We start from the raw sequence: 12,886 nt of genomic DNA on the forward strand, positions 1-12,886 counted from the left end.
ATGCAAACACTAGTTACTATGGAGGCCAGCGGGACAATAAGTTTGCAGAAACTCCACGCTAGTGAGTAATCAGATGTGCGACTTGCGCGAAAAAGACAGCAATGGCCGAAGAGGACTCGCCAGCGGTTGATAAAAGATTTGAATTCATAGAGGATTACGTCCTAAAAACAATGAAACTAAAACCCGATCGCTGGCAGAAATGTCTGTCCGTGGACGACCATAAACAAGTTATCCAGGACTTTTTGGATAAATCTGACTACACAACCCTGGTTGTGTCTCTAAATACCGCTGGGCAACTAATACCTAGTTTTGGATTTGCAGCGTCTTCAAAAAACAAATCTGTTTACTTCATCAAACGAAACCAAGCTGCACTTTCTCCGGACACAATGAAAACAAACGTGCTTTACGGAGACATGTCTTACTCGCCGCTGGAGCAGTTCTCCGCGTTCGTAGAGGAGGTAGTGTGTTTGCAAGTGCGCGCGCAGCCGGACACGCACGGTGCACGCGTTTACGATGCAGCCCGTGAACGAGTTCTTTTTAGATATGCCTGTTTATTTATGCAAAAAATAAATTATTAGTGCCCATTATAATAGTATTAGTAGTCGTCGTTTTAATTATTTAGGATATAAATGTGTTAAAAAACTGACAGTGTATTTTTGTTTCATTATAACATAATGAACTATCGAAGTGTCTAACACAAAGCTGGTGACGCATTCAGTAATGCGTTTATAACACAGCTGTGTGACAACAGGGTCACGGGGATTGCTAGCAGGGTTGTATATACAGGAACGAATGCTGTGGTCTCTCAAACAGAATTCACAATGTAAAGACTTAGACCTATTCAAGACTGAGCACAAATAGATACCATCAGAAAAGCACGCAGATGCAAAGCACAATGTTTAACAACGAATCACTAGACAAGAACAGAGACTTCACAAAGACTAGCATGAACACGCAGGTTTAAAAGGTAGTGAAATTAATGAAACTGGTGTAATCAGTACACTGGCAATCTAACTGGATAAGGAACTTTTGGGAGGTGTAGGTCTCTTGAGGTGGACTAGATGCTGTAGATATGCCACTCAACTTTGTGAAAGTGCTTTCTGAATCACTAATGGTCTGTGAATTAGCTGACAGGGGCCCAAATTCTGTGATTGTCTATACAAAAAATAAAAGTTGTATCTGGCACCATCTCCACTGACTGCTATGCACCATCAGAGCAACCACTAACCAGCACTGACATTCCACATGCCTGCTCACAGTGCCTCAGCCCCAATGCGTTGAATTAAACTTTTTTGTTTTGTTTTCCAACTCATTTAGGTTGTAGCGCCAGTGCTGCTCAACAACAGGAACCACGGCGAGTGGCCACACGTTGTGTCTCAGGACCTACTGCGACATGTTCATGCTCTGAAAACCAGTGTGTTTGTGGTGGCTGGACAAGTCAAAGGGAAAACCTTGCTTCCTCTCCCTCCAGGATCTGAACGAATAGAACAAGCCACCTTTCAGAGAGAAAAGAGGTAGGACAGAATACAAGTTGCTGTTTTTAAATCCTTGACCTTATCTTAGGTCCTTGTAACTAAATGTGGCAATGTTTTCAATATTTTTATTTGGGTTGCTATTAATTATGACAGATTTGATAGTTTTGAAGATTGCATTTATACACCTACTATCATTCTAAACTGGTAAGCTGTTTGTTTTGTAGTTTGAAGGAGCCACAAGCGATTTTTGATGTGGTTTTATGGTCAGTGACAGTTCCTTACCTGTCTATATGAAGCTCAGTATATTCCAGCACAAAGAATGCTTGGCAATTGCGGAGCTTGGTTCTTGAAGAACTCCCCTCGAGAGCTCGCCTTGTTTGGCCATCCTGAAGGCACGTTTTCTTTGTTCTGCTCTGTGGTTTCATCCTGGCGCCACTTCCATAGAAACCTTAACTTGGAACTGAGGCACCAATATCAAGAGTTGCAGCAGAACTGAAGTCCATGGATGCGTTAAAAAACAACAGCTTTCTGCCTTGAAGGCCTTACTGGGCCCAGATGCTCTAACTCTCTTCTCCTTACCTAATCTATAAAGCAAAACAAAGTTTAAACTTCAAAAAGTCATAATGTTTACATGAAGCTACCTCAGAGGTGCATTATTGATATTTTTCAGACTAAGGATTCTTAGCCATAATGCAAGCAAAAACACCAGGTTTTGGTTTAATCTTACAGGGGAGATCTGCTGGATAAGAATTTGATCCACGCTATTGAATCGATGGTGATTGAATGGAGTCGTCAGATTCATGAGGTTCTCAAGAGGGACTCGTCTGAGCCTCTGCTGGAAGGGCAAAATCCTACCCCACACGTGGAACTGAACTTTTGGAAAAACAGGTCAATGAACTCTGCTGCTATTACTAGAAACCAGTATTTTTTTATCCCTGCAAATCACATGCATATACAAGATGTGTTAAATCCCAATAAAAAGCACACATGCAATACTGAAAATGGTATAGGACTAGCATGTACAATTTTGTTCACTGCAACAATATTTCCTAATTATAGATGGCAACCTACTTCATATTAAACATATTTTTGTAAGATTTAATAATTTTTGCTTATTGTTCATTTTTGTTTACTAGATATGCAGACCTTGAGTGTATACATGACCAGTTTAAGTCACCTAAAGTGGCCAAAATGGCAGAACTTCTGGATGTAATGGAGAGCAGTTACTATCCTGCTTTTAGAAACATGCTTCAGGATGTCAGGGGAGGTAAAGATCTGAACATATGTGATTCCTTAATTTCTAAATAGCAAAAATGCTTTTACTCTCACTTAATATCACCTATTGACATTTACACCCTGTGTTCTTCCTGTAAAGCTCTTGAGGAGGCAAGGGACATCAATATCTTCTTGAAGCCTTTGCAGCGACTGACAGAAGATCTGGAGAACATAGAGTTCAGTGAGGTGAAAGGACGGATCGGCCCCCTCATGCACGTGGTGTGTCTGGTGTGGTCCAATTCCAAGTACTACAACACACCAGCCAGACTGATAGTGCTACTGTGTCAGATCTGCAACCTCCTCATTCAGCAGGTACATTATGGCTGCAGGGGATTGGGTCACTCTGACCAAAACTCTCCGTAGTAAATCCTGACTTGTTAAAAGGCTTTAGTAGGTTCTGTCCATTGTGCTATTGGTCTTGTGCGTTTTTTGCTACAGTCTTCCATTAAGCCTGAAACTTCTATATGAGAACTCTGTCTTACTTGTAAAAAAAAAGGTACATTTTTGATAAAGGTATGTGGAAGTGTTGAATGAGTTTTTCCTGAATGTGTCATGGGTAGGCTCGAAGCTATCTCAACCCAGAAGACATCCTGAAAGGTGATGTAGTGGAGAGTATCGCTCGTGTGCAGACTACGCAGGATGTGCTTATGCACTTCAAGAGAAGCTTTGAAGATCGAAAGAACAGCCTGAGCCAGTACCAGAAGAATGGGATGGAGGTTAAACCATGGGACTTCTCCCCTTGCATGGTGTTTGCTGGGCTGGACCGCTTCCTGGAAAGACTAAAGTCAGTTGAAGTGAGTGGAGAGTTATTTAATGACATGTCAAGGACAGGATGGGTTGGCTTCTTGTGTGCTTTTTGCTATAACTGTGCGATATCTAAAGACATTTTTACTGAACTGCTTGTTATTAGCTTGTACTATTTCTTTGATTATCCCAAGGTCTTATTACTGAGTGCGGTTGATATGATTAAACTGGAGAAGGTGGAAGTTGGAGGCATTCGTGGGAGATCTCTCAGTCAGCAGGTTCTTTGGCTGTATGAAGAGTTCCTCGAACAATATAAAATACTCACTGAGAAGTCTTACGACTGCCTTGATGTCTACAACTTGGTACATGTTGTACACTGGTACATTTGCATCAGTATGTGGATTGGGACTAATGGACAGGGGGTGTATAGGGAGTAACTCTAACATATTTTCCAGGAGTTTGAGGCAGACTTCAGCGAGTTTAAGTGTAAAGTGGAAGATGTAGATCGTCGCCTCGGTGCAATTTTTTGCCAGGCATTTGATGATGCTTCAGGCCTGGAGCATGCCTTCAAGGTGAGTGACAGTAACCCTGTCAACAGCATCTGTAACTAATAAAACAGACATGCCTTTAGAAAGCCTTCTAAGTCTCTACAGCCACTTCATTTACTCTTTAATGACTGTCAAACAGACGATTGGACATCACACGCAGACATTGCCAGTGCTGTACTTGTCCCTTATGAATTTGAATGTCTGCCTAAGGAAAATGTCAACAATTGCAACCTGACTTTTATGGCTGGCTTGCGCTCAAATGACAAAGCATTGTGAATTCTTAGCAGAGCACGTCGTGAGCTGTGGAAGTGAATTTTGGAATTCATTTTCACTTTGGTTCTGTTGTAAAGGCCAGCATCTCTTGAGTACCTTTGTTCTGCAGGTGCTGGACATGTTTGGCAGTCTGCTGGAACGTCCCTTGATAGATGCCGATGCTCAGAAGAGATACCCCGTGCTGATCAAAATGTTTGACAAGGAGCTCGACTGTTGCAAGGCTCTGTATAAAAAACACATGCAGACTGAGGAGCTCGGTGAGATGAACTTTATGTTACTGACAATGGGAAGCACGAGGGGATTTGGTAAAAGCCTGTACTGTAGTTCAGAATGAAGTATTGACACGTTCTGAACAGACCTCATTCTTGTCATCCTCGCAGGCTACACCGCCATCACTAAGAACATGCCTGTTGTAGCAGGCGGGCTGAAGTGGGCCCGGCAACTGGAGGAGCGTATGCAGATTCCCCATGGCAACTTCAAATATATTACCCATCCGTGAGTGCTCCTGGTGTGGGTTTTTGTTTGTGTTTTTGTGGGTTTTTTTGTGTGTTACAGCTTGGTTTGAAAAGATCTGTTATTTTGTATTACACATTTATACATTCTGCTGATATAAATGTTTTCCCCTTTTCCTCTATGTAACTAGATGTATGGAATCAGCAGCTGGAGAAAAGGCCATGAAGAAGTATGATGAAATTATGCTGCTACTTAAGCAGTAAGTCTCCTCACAAAAAAAAGTTAAAAGCTAATCGCAGTGGTGCAAGCTTATGTTCTGTTTACCTCATTACTGTGTGTCTTGCGGGCCCTTGCTGTGTGTGCTTTCTTTGGTCCTGTCTGTAAGCGAGGTATTCATACCAAACAGCTTCTTTGTAACTGTTATTGTTTCTGTTCAGGCATCACACAGGCATCATCTTAAAAACAAAGACCATAAATATTATTTTACTGCGGGGTTAATAAATGTAAGCCATGAGTTTCACAACAAATATGGAAGAGACACCCAGTCTCTAACATGATTTATTGGCTCATTTGACAACCCAGTGTTAGCAGATTATTACATGGGGGTCTCATTTTCTCAAGTCTTTTCCTGCTTTCTCTCAACCGTGCCCAAAGTACACCAGCGCTCCAGTGCTGTTAGCATACATGTCAGCGCGGCTGTGATTGTTAGAGCTATAGCCGTCCATGTACATGTGTAGTGCTTCATTGTTTACATTTTTTTCAGTGTATCTCCCCACGGATTAAACCCGTACGATGAAGTAGCACAGTCCCATATTCTCACTAGTAAGAAATTAAGCTCTCTCGTTAGATGATGGTAATCATCACTGTTGCTCGAGTAATGTAGTTAGGGCTATTATGGGCATCTCTAGTTATTACTTCTTGACACAGAGGCCTATGATTTATGTGAACCACAGAGCTATTTGATTTCTTGGGACTGTGCTACAACAGCAATATGAGAATGAACCTTGTGTGTACTGCACAGGGTTCCAGTGAAGGTCCAAGTGCTCTGGCCTTCTCAATCTGCTTAGAAGGAGATTTCTTTAGCAGTACATTTCTTAAGCAGTACGCATCGGCTCTGTATTCCCTGCCATTCTTCTGATAACTGTATTTTGTTGTATGTTGCTTTTTTGCATTGCAACCTTCCAAGACCTTGTTCTGAACTAATTGAATATTAAGCACTGTACTTTGCTAAGAGAATATTCTTCTTCAGGTGTATGGATATGTTGTGTGCCCTGCATAGGAATTCATAGCCTACACTTATTTCTAATCCACTGCAGTGTCATCAGTATGGTATTTGATTATAATTCATGACTTTGGGTCCTCTGCACCCAAAGTCATGAGGACCTGATTCTTGGGGAGCTTTTCTTCTTCCTCAGAAAACAAAACATCAATAGTAATGTCGATCTATCAGTAATATGCTGAAATTCATTTCACTTTTCTCTGATACCATATTACCATTTTAATAATTCTCTCCGTGCCCATTCCACTAGGTACTCCTCTAAGCTTTATGATAGATGGACTGATTCAGTGGGTGAGAAGTCCCAGTATAATCTCAGTCAGCCCCTAATATCTAGAGACCCAGCCTCCAGACTCATCAGTGTCAACTTCAGCCCACAGGTATGACTAACAATATTCTTTCCAGTCTTGAATGTGTCAGTGTACATGCAATATATTTAATAATATGATCTGTGTGAGAAATCCTGTTCAGTATTTATGAAGGTTTGTATGCCACTATGATTACAAATGGAGTTATCCATCACTGAGATTCAGAAACAAAATTACCACAGCAGGTAACCCCCTCACTTTAGCTAATGTCTAACCATACATAACCACAACATACTTCATTCTCTTCTCATACCCTTTTCCCACAGCTGAGGGTTGTTGTTTTTTCCAGTTTTTTTGCCTTGTAGAACTCAATGTGCACATTTCAGGAAAGGAAAGGAACTGTCATTCTGTTCCCAGCATGGAGCTCTCCACTTCGGTTCTAGATTCTGCTGCCCTTGGGCTGTCCCCAGTGTCCCCTAAAAATGAGACATTCATTCCTTCACACAACTAATTCCCTGATCTCTGCAACCATCCACTAGCCATCCTAAGCTGTTGTCTCTTCTGCTTTAAGGCATCTGTCCACACTGAACCTCAGTAACCTCTCCTTCCACACATAACTCACCGTAGCCCCTTATCCCAGCACCCTGGAGCCCAGATCCCTGTCACCAACCATGTTGGAATTCATCCCTCTCTTTCCTGACTTTTGTTTTCTTAAAATATATCACTTTTGATATCAACCTTTGACAAATCCTGATTGATCTTTAACAATACTTCAGTCAACAACACTCATCATCACAAAAAAAGAACAATCTTCTGTCTTTAAAGTCTCAGTAAAATGTGTTTTGTTTGTTTTTTTTTTTACAAAGATGTGGATTCTATCTTCAATTTTGCACTGTAACGGCATCATTGCTGACATGGTACTAAAATTATGGTTTTTATTTGTTTATGTGCTGTAGCTGGTGTCTGTACTCCGAGAGGTTAAATACTTGGAGGCCAGACAAACAGAGGATATCCCAGATCTAGCAGCTGATATTTACACCAAAAAGGAGCTTCTGTGGCAGTATGTGGCCAACCTGGAGCTTACGACTCAATGGTACAACAAGGTGACTGGGACGGTTCTGGAGGTGGAGTTTCCACTAATCCAGAGTCAGTTGAGGAATATTGATATTCAGCTAAAAGAAGCTGAGGACACAATCAACTGGACAAGCAAAGGTACTTTACATCAAACATTCATGATATCTTGTAATGCACTTTGTATTTACAAATGTGCTTGCACAGGTTTCCCACAAAAGGTCATTTACCTTCTTTTTAGTGAAATAAAATGTTATAAAAACATTACTGTAGACAATACTGTAGTTAATGTGTACATATTTGATTACTTTTCTAAGACATACATTACATAACTGTATACATTTTAATGTCTTGTTAATTATGTTATGGAGACTGAATCTTCTTGAATTTAAAAATTCACTCAGTTATTTGCTCAGGTTTATTTACCTTAATATTTGTAATGTTAATGGCTTCAGTTGTGACTGTTGCATAAAAGATGTCATGTCACTACTAGGAATATGGGAGTACATTCAGGGTGTGCGGGAGACAGTGCATGATCTTGAAAGGAGACTACAAAAAACCAAAGACAATGTAGAAGAGATCCAGAGCATCATGAAGACATGGGCTAATCCAATATTTGGGAGGAAGGAGGAAAAGAAAGATGGTCTCCTCAACCTGGAGGACAGGGCAGAGCGGCTGGAGAGATCCTATGGTCAGATCCAAACCTCTGGAGCCAAGATCCATTTGTTACTAAAGGTCAGCTGTGAATAGAAACCTTCTGCGATGTTTCTGCATTGATGAGTGACTTGATCATGTGCTTTTTAAATCATTAAAGATCATAAAAGAATACTGACCTTTTTACATTTCAGAATAACTTGTCACTTTTTAAAGCTGAACCATCTTCAGCTGAGTGGAGGTCATATGTGGAGTACATTGACGAAATGGTAATAGATGGCTTCTTCAACAGCATTGAGCGCTCCCTCAAGTTCTTTTTGGACAATACAGGTATGTGCTTAAGCCACAAGTAAGTTGCGTTTTTTCCTGATATCCTACACAATATAATACTTTTTGTTAAATCCTTCTTGATGCAGATGAGAAGCCTGGCGTGGCTGCTCTCTTTGAAGCCCAGTTAGACCTCCTGGTTCCAGATATGGTCTTCTATCCACCTCTGGAGTTAGGAGCTGCCAACAGCTTCTATGACCTGGTGGAGAGTCTCATCAATGATGTCTACAGGATTTCCTCTCTGGTACCACGATTGGCTGAACACAGCTTCCCACATTACCAGGTACTATCTTTCTCCAAATAATTTCTTTTCATGTGCACAATCAATTGTTGTTAGCTGTTTTTTATACAGGTTTCTGACTGTTCTTTCTGACCTGCAAGTGAATCAACCACTCTTCATCACATTACATGACCTGTTCCCTCAGGCTGATATGGAGGACATGGTGGATCTTGCTGATATGCGTCAACTGCTGATGGAACGTGTACAGAGGGTCATGGCCAAGTGCTGTGAGTACCGTGACACATTTGAACGCTATGCCTACCTCTACGTGGACGACAGGAAGGAGTTCATGCGGCAGTTCCTGCTGTATGGACATGTCCTCACAAGCGAGGAGATCGAGGCCCATGCTGAGGATGGTGTCCCAGAAAGCCCTCCATCCCTGGAGCGCTTCCGTGAACAGGTGGATTCTTATGAGAGTGTTTACGAGGAAGTTGTGAAGCTCGAGCCCGTGCAAGTGTTTGACGGATGGATGAGGGTGGATGCGCGGGCCTTTAAAAGCACTCTGATCAACATCATCAAAAAGTGGAGCTTCATGTTCAAACAGCATCTGATCGACCATGTAACACACAGGTGTCTCGCTGCACTTTAAATTACCATACCGTAGGAAGTCTTAAAGTGTTCATCATACCGTGAGACATGACAAAAGGCATCATGTGACTCACTTCTGTTTATTGCCATTTTGTGTGTTTTCCTTTTGCTTTATAGTTTGTCAGACCTGGAAGAGTTTATTAAGGTCACTGAAACTGGCCTCGGTAGGAAGGTGGAGGAGGGAGATTACACTGGCCTGGTAGAGGTTATGGGTCACTTAATGGCTGTCAAGGAGAGACAGAGCTCCACTGATGAAATGTTTGAACCACTGAAGAACACCATTGACCTGCTGAAGACATACGAGCAAGAACTGCCAGACATAGTGTACAAGCAGCTAAAGGTAACAGTTTTCATGAATACTGTCTAACATATGTAAAACTATAGCATAACTAAACTAAAGAATCTATACTTCCACATTGCACATAACCAGAAATTTCATTAAACATGTTAACTGAGCCTAAAACTAGCAACAAGCAGATGAACTCTTGTGTGATGTTGTCAATGCACAGGAGCTCCCAGAGAAATGGACCAACACAAAGAAGCAAGCTGTGTTGGTGAAGCAGCAGGTGGCACCCCTCCAGGCCAGTGAGGTGGCCAACCTGCGCAGGAGATGCGCAGTGTTTGATGTGGAGCAGCACAGCTTCAGGGAGAAGTTCCGTACCGAGGGGCCTTTCAGGTACTGCACACAAGGGCCATGGGTTACCGTCCTGGTATCACTGTGGCACTGACAAAGCTATCCAAAATCCAGTGTAACTTTCAGCCTTGTTGCTATTCCTGTTCCTGCTGGTGCTGCTTTTCATTGTAAATGTCAGGTGCCGTCTTGTCCTGGGCACACTGTGTCTGTTTTTTCTCTCAGGTTTGACAGTGTAAATCCTTATCAGATGTTGGACATAGCCCACAAACAGATTCAGGAGAAAGAGGCCATCATGGCTGGACTTATTGAGTCAGCCAGTCTGTTTGAAGTCAGCATTCCTGACTACAAACAACTAAAACAGTGTCACAAAGAGGTCTCCATTCTTAAGGAATTATGGGACCTCATCTTGGTCATGCACTTCAGTCTGGAGGCCTGGCGGATCACCCCGTGGAGAGACATAAACGTGGATGACATGGAGCTGGAGTGTAAGCGCTTTTCCAAAGAGCTCCGGACTCTGGACAAAGAGGCCCGGGCATGGGACGCCTTCAGCGGACTGGATGGCACTGTGAAGAACACCCTGACATCCCTCCGTGCCGTGGCTGAGCTCCAAAACCCAGCCATCCGGCCCAGACACTGGCAGCAGCTGATGCAAGCCACGGGGGTCCGCTTCACTATGGACCAGGACACCACGCTGGCAGACCTGCTGAGCCTCAACCTGCACTGTTTCGAGGACGAGGTGAGGGCCATCGTGGACCGAGCTGTGAAGGAAATGGGCATGGAGAAGGTCCTGACTGAGCTGGACGGCACCTGGACGGGCATGGCGTTCGCATACGAATCCCACCCACGCACTGGCGTCCCCCTGCTGAAGTCAGATGAGGACCTGATTGAAACACTGGAAGACAACCAGGTGCAGCTGCAGAACCTCATGACATCCAAGCACATCGCCTTCTTCCTGGAGGAGGTGTCGTCGTGGCAGCGCCGGCTCTCGGTGGCCGACTCCGTGATCTCAATATGGTTTGAGGTGCAGAGGACCTGGTCGCATTTGGAGAGCATATTCATTGGGTCGGAGGACATACGTTCACAATTACCTGAGGTGACACACCATAAGACACCATCCTCTAACTCAATTACTGAACCCAACATTAGTCTTAAATTGTCGCAGAACATGAGGGTTTGCATTGATTGTGAATATTTATGTTAATGGAAACATAAAGAACATCAGTCCAAACAGAAAATGTGAAAGCACTGCAGAGCTGATCCTTTATCAGTGGACAAACCAGATGTCTATGAGGAGAAGCTTGCATACCTAAAATGAGACCCTTACTGACTTTGGAAGCAAGCTGTCCTTCCCACTGGCAGTACATTCATAGATTTAGATGGGAGATGAAAACGTCTGAAAATCAAGCTTTTGGCTGAATATGTCTAGATAATTATCATAACCTTAATAGCCAGAAACACAGATGTTTGTTAGTTATTTAGTTATTTTTTACCACTGGGGAAGTAATATTCACTTGAGCTGTTCTCTCATGAATATCTCCACAGGATTCCAAACGCTTTGAAGGCATTGATACAGATTTCAAAGACTTGGCTTATGACGCTCACAAGACGCCCAACGTGGTGGAGGCCACCAATAAACCGGGGCTCTACAGCAGACTAGAAGACATTCAGAGCAGGTTCAGAGCTCATTTTTAGGTTTGCTCTTTTTTCCCTGGTCGCTGCTTTTTCCCATGGCAGTGAGATATGGGAAGGAAAATGAATGCCGTGTGATGGTGCCATTCATGGGTTTGTACTGCTTGAAACCTTCACTTTCTCACTGCAGTGAGATATGTGGAAAAAAGTCATGTGCTGTGGTGCTATCATTCATTTTTTTTCATATCTCCTGAAACCTTCAGGCCATATTTCAGTAGCTGTTTTTCATTCATGTCTATGAAAGTATATATACACACACACCCGCACACACACACACACACACACACACACACACACACACACACACACACACACATCTCCAGACTGAGTATCTGATGCTTGGAGCACTCCCTTCTGCAGGTTGGCTCTGTGTGAGAAAGCCCTGGCTGAGTATCTGGACACCAAGAGGCTGGCATTCCCCAGGTTCTACTTCATCTCCTCGGCTGACCTCCTGGACATTCTGTCCAATGGTACAGACCCTCAGCAGGTACCTCACCCTCAGCATCATTACGGTTGTTCCTGCTGCCTTTGTTCTTTAAACGTTTTCCATATTTGCCGGGCACTCCTGAGCAAAAAGAAGTGTCTACTTAAAATGCAAAGAAGCATGGCTTTTAATGTGCTTTTGGTGCAGTACCTTGCATTATACTCCAGGTGGCAGTGTTGATCATTGCTTGCTAGGTTGATTCAAAGAGCAATTTCCTAACACTGTGATGAATCTTGTGGAAGCCATGTCTGAGCAAACACAGTGGTCTTTGATTTAATTGAAGCTTTGTTCTTGTGCCCTCAGGTTCAAAGGCATCTGTCCAAGTTGTTTGACAACACAGCAAAGATGAAGTTTGAAAATGACATTGACGGAAAGCCAACCAAGATGGGACTGGGAATGTTTAGTAAGGAAGAGGAGTACGTGGCCTTCAGCAAGCCCTGTGACTGTACCGGCCAGGTACGTCCAGCTCTGGGCCTTTACATGGCATTCCTTAAAATTCACATCCCATGTAAACTGCAGCCTTTGTCTGCTTAGTCACCTGACTGAAGGGGAGTTCTCTCTAAAGACATGTTCTGTGGTAATCATGGTGACTACTGCTCTTTCAAGTAAAATAAAAGCCATAGCTGTGTCCAATTCATTTATCAGCACATTCTAACACAATTCTATTTTACTGCACAACACTGTAAAGAGTATACTTTAACACACACACACTGGAAGTGCAGCTTTTAATTCACCACTGACTAGGACTTGAGAGGGCCGCTTCCTTACCTCTGTGTAGCACCAGTCTGCTCTTTGAGGTAAAAGCTC

At 42.9% G+C, this 12,886-nt stretch overlaps 2 protein-coding genes across 2 annotated transcripts in view; one reads left to right on the forward strand and one right to left on the reverse strand.

The window, feature by feature from the left end:
• myocd (myocardin) overlaps positions 1 to 441 on the reverse strand; it is an 81,461-nt gene extending 81,020 nt beyond the window's left edge. Inside the window, exon 1 of the mRNA XM_077000114.1 lies at positions 423 to 441. The gene's annotated coding sequence lies outside the window, so the exon portion shown is untranslated. The remainder of the gene's footprint in view (positions 1 to 422) is intronic.
• dnah9 (dynein, axonemal, heavy chain 9) overlaps positions 46 to 12,886 on the forward strand; it is a 66,597-nt gene continuing 53,756 nt past the window's right edge. Inside the window, exons 1-23 of the mRNA XM_077000107.1 lie at positions 46 to 458; positions 1,318 to 1,514; positions 2,205 to 2,363; positions 2,612 to 2,742; positions 2,851 to 3,062; positions 3,311 to 3,544; positions 3,689 to 3,856; positions 3,950 to 4,066; positions 4,425 to 4,572; positions 4,696 to 4,810; positions 4,959 to 5,027; positions 6,298 to 6,424; positions 7,309 to 7,564; positions 7,917 to 8,158; positions 8,272 to 8,407; positions 8,494 to 8,687; positions 8,830 to 9,254; positions 9,390 to 9,612; positions 9,782 to 9,948; positions 10,129 to 10,999; positions 11,449 to 11,579; positions 11,956 to 12,082; positions 12,383 to 12,535. Of these exons, the coding sequence (XP_076856222.1) occupies positions 102 to 458; positions 1,318 to 1,514; positions 2,205 to 2,363; positions 2,612 to 2,742; positions 2,851 to 3,062; positions 3,311 to 3,544; positions 3,689 to 3,856; positions 3,950 to 4,066; positions 4,425 to 4,572; positions 4,696 to 4,810; positions 4,959 to 5,027; positions 6,298 to 6,424; positions 7,309 to 7,564; positions 7,917 to 8,158; positions 8,272 to 8,407; positions 8,494 to 8,687; positions 8,830 to 9,254; positions 9,390 to 9,612; positions 9,782 to 9,948; positions 10,129 to 10,999; positions 11,449 to 11,579; positions 11,956 to 12,082; positions 12,383 to 12,535 (4,959 nt within the window). The 5' untranslated portion in view covers positions 46 to 101. The remainder of the gene's footprint in view (positions 459 to 1,317; positions 1,515 to 2,204; positions 2,364 to 2,611; positions 2,743 to 2,850; positions 3,063 to 3,310; positions 3,545 to 3,688; positions 3,857 to 3,949; positions 4,067 to 4,424; positions 4,573 to 4,695; positions 4,811 to 4,958; positions 5,028 to 6,297; positions 6,425 to 7,308; positions 7,565 to 7,916; positions 8,159 to 8,271; positions 8,408 to 8,493; positions 8,688 to 8,829; positions 9,255 to 9,389; positions 9,613 to 9,781; positions 9,949 to 10,128; positions 11,000 to 11,448; positions 11,580 to 11,955; positions 12,083 to 12,382; positions 12,536 to 12,886) is intronic.

This window comes from Brachyhypopomus gauderio, chromosome 3, assembly GCF_052324685.1.
Source record: "Brachyhypopomus gauderio isolate BG-103 chromosome 3, BGAUD_0.2, whole genome shotgun sequence".
Classification (NCBI taxonomy): Eukaryota; Metazoa; Chordata; class Actinopteri; order Gymnotiformes; family Hypopomidae; genus Brachyhypopomus; species Brachyhypopomus gauderio.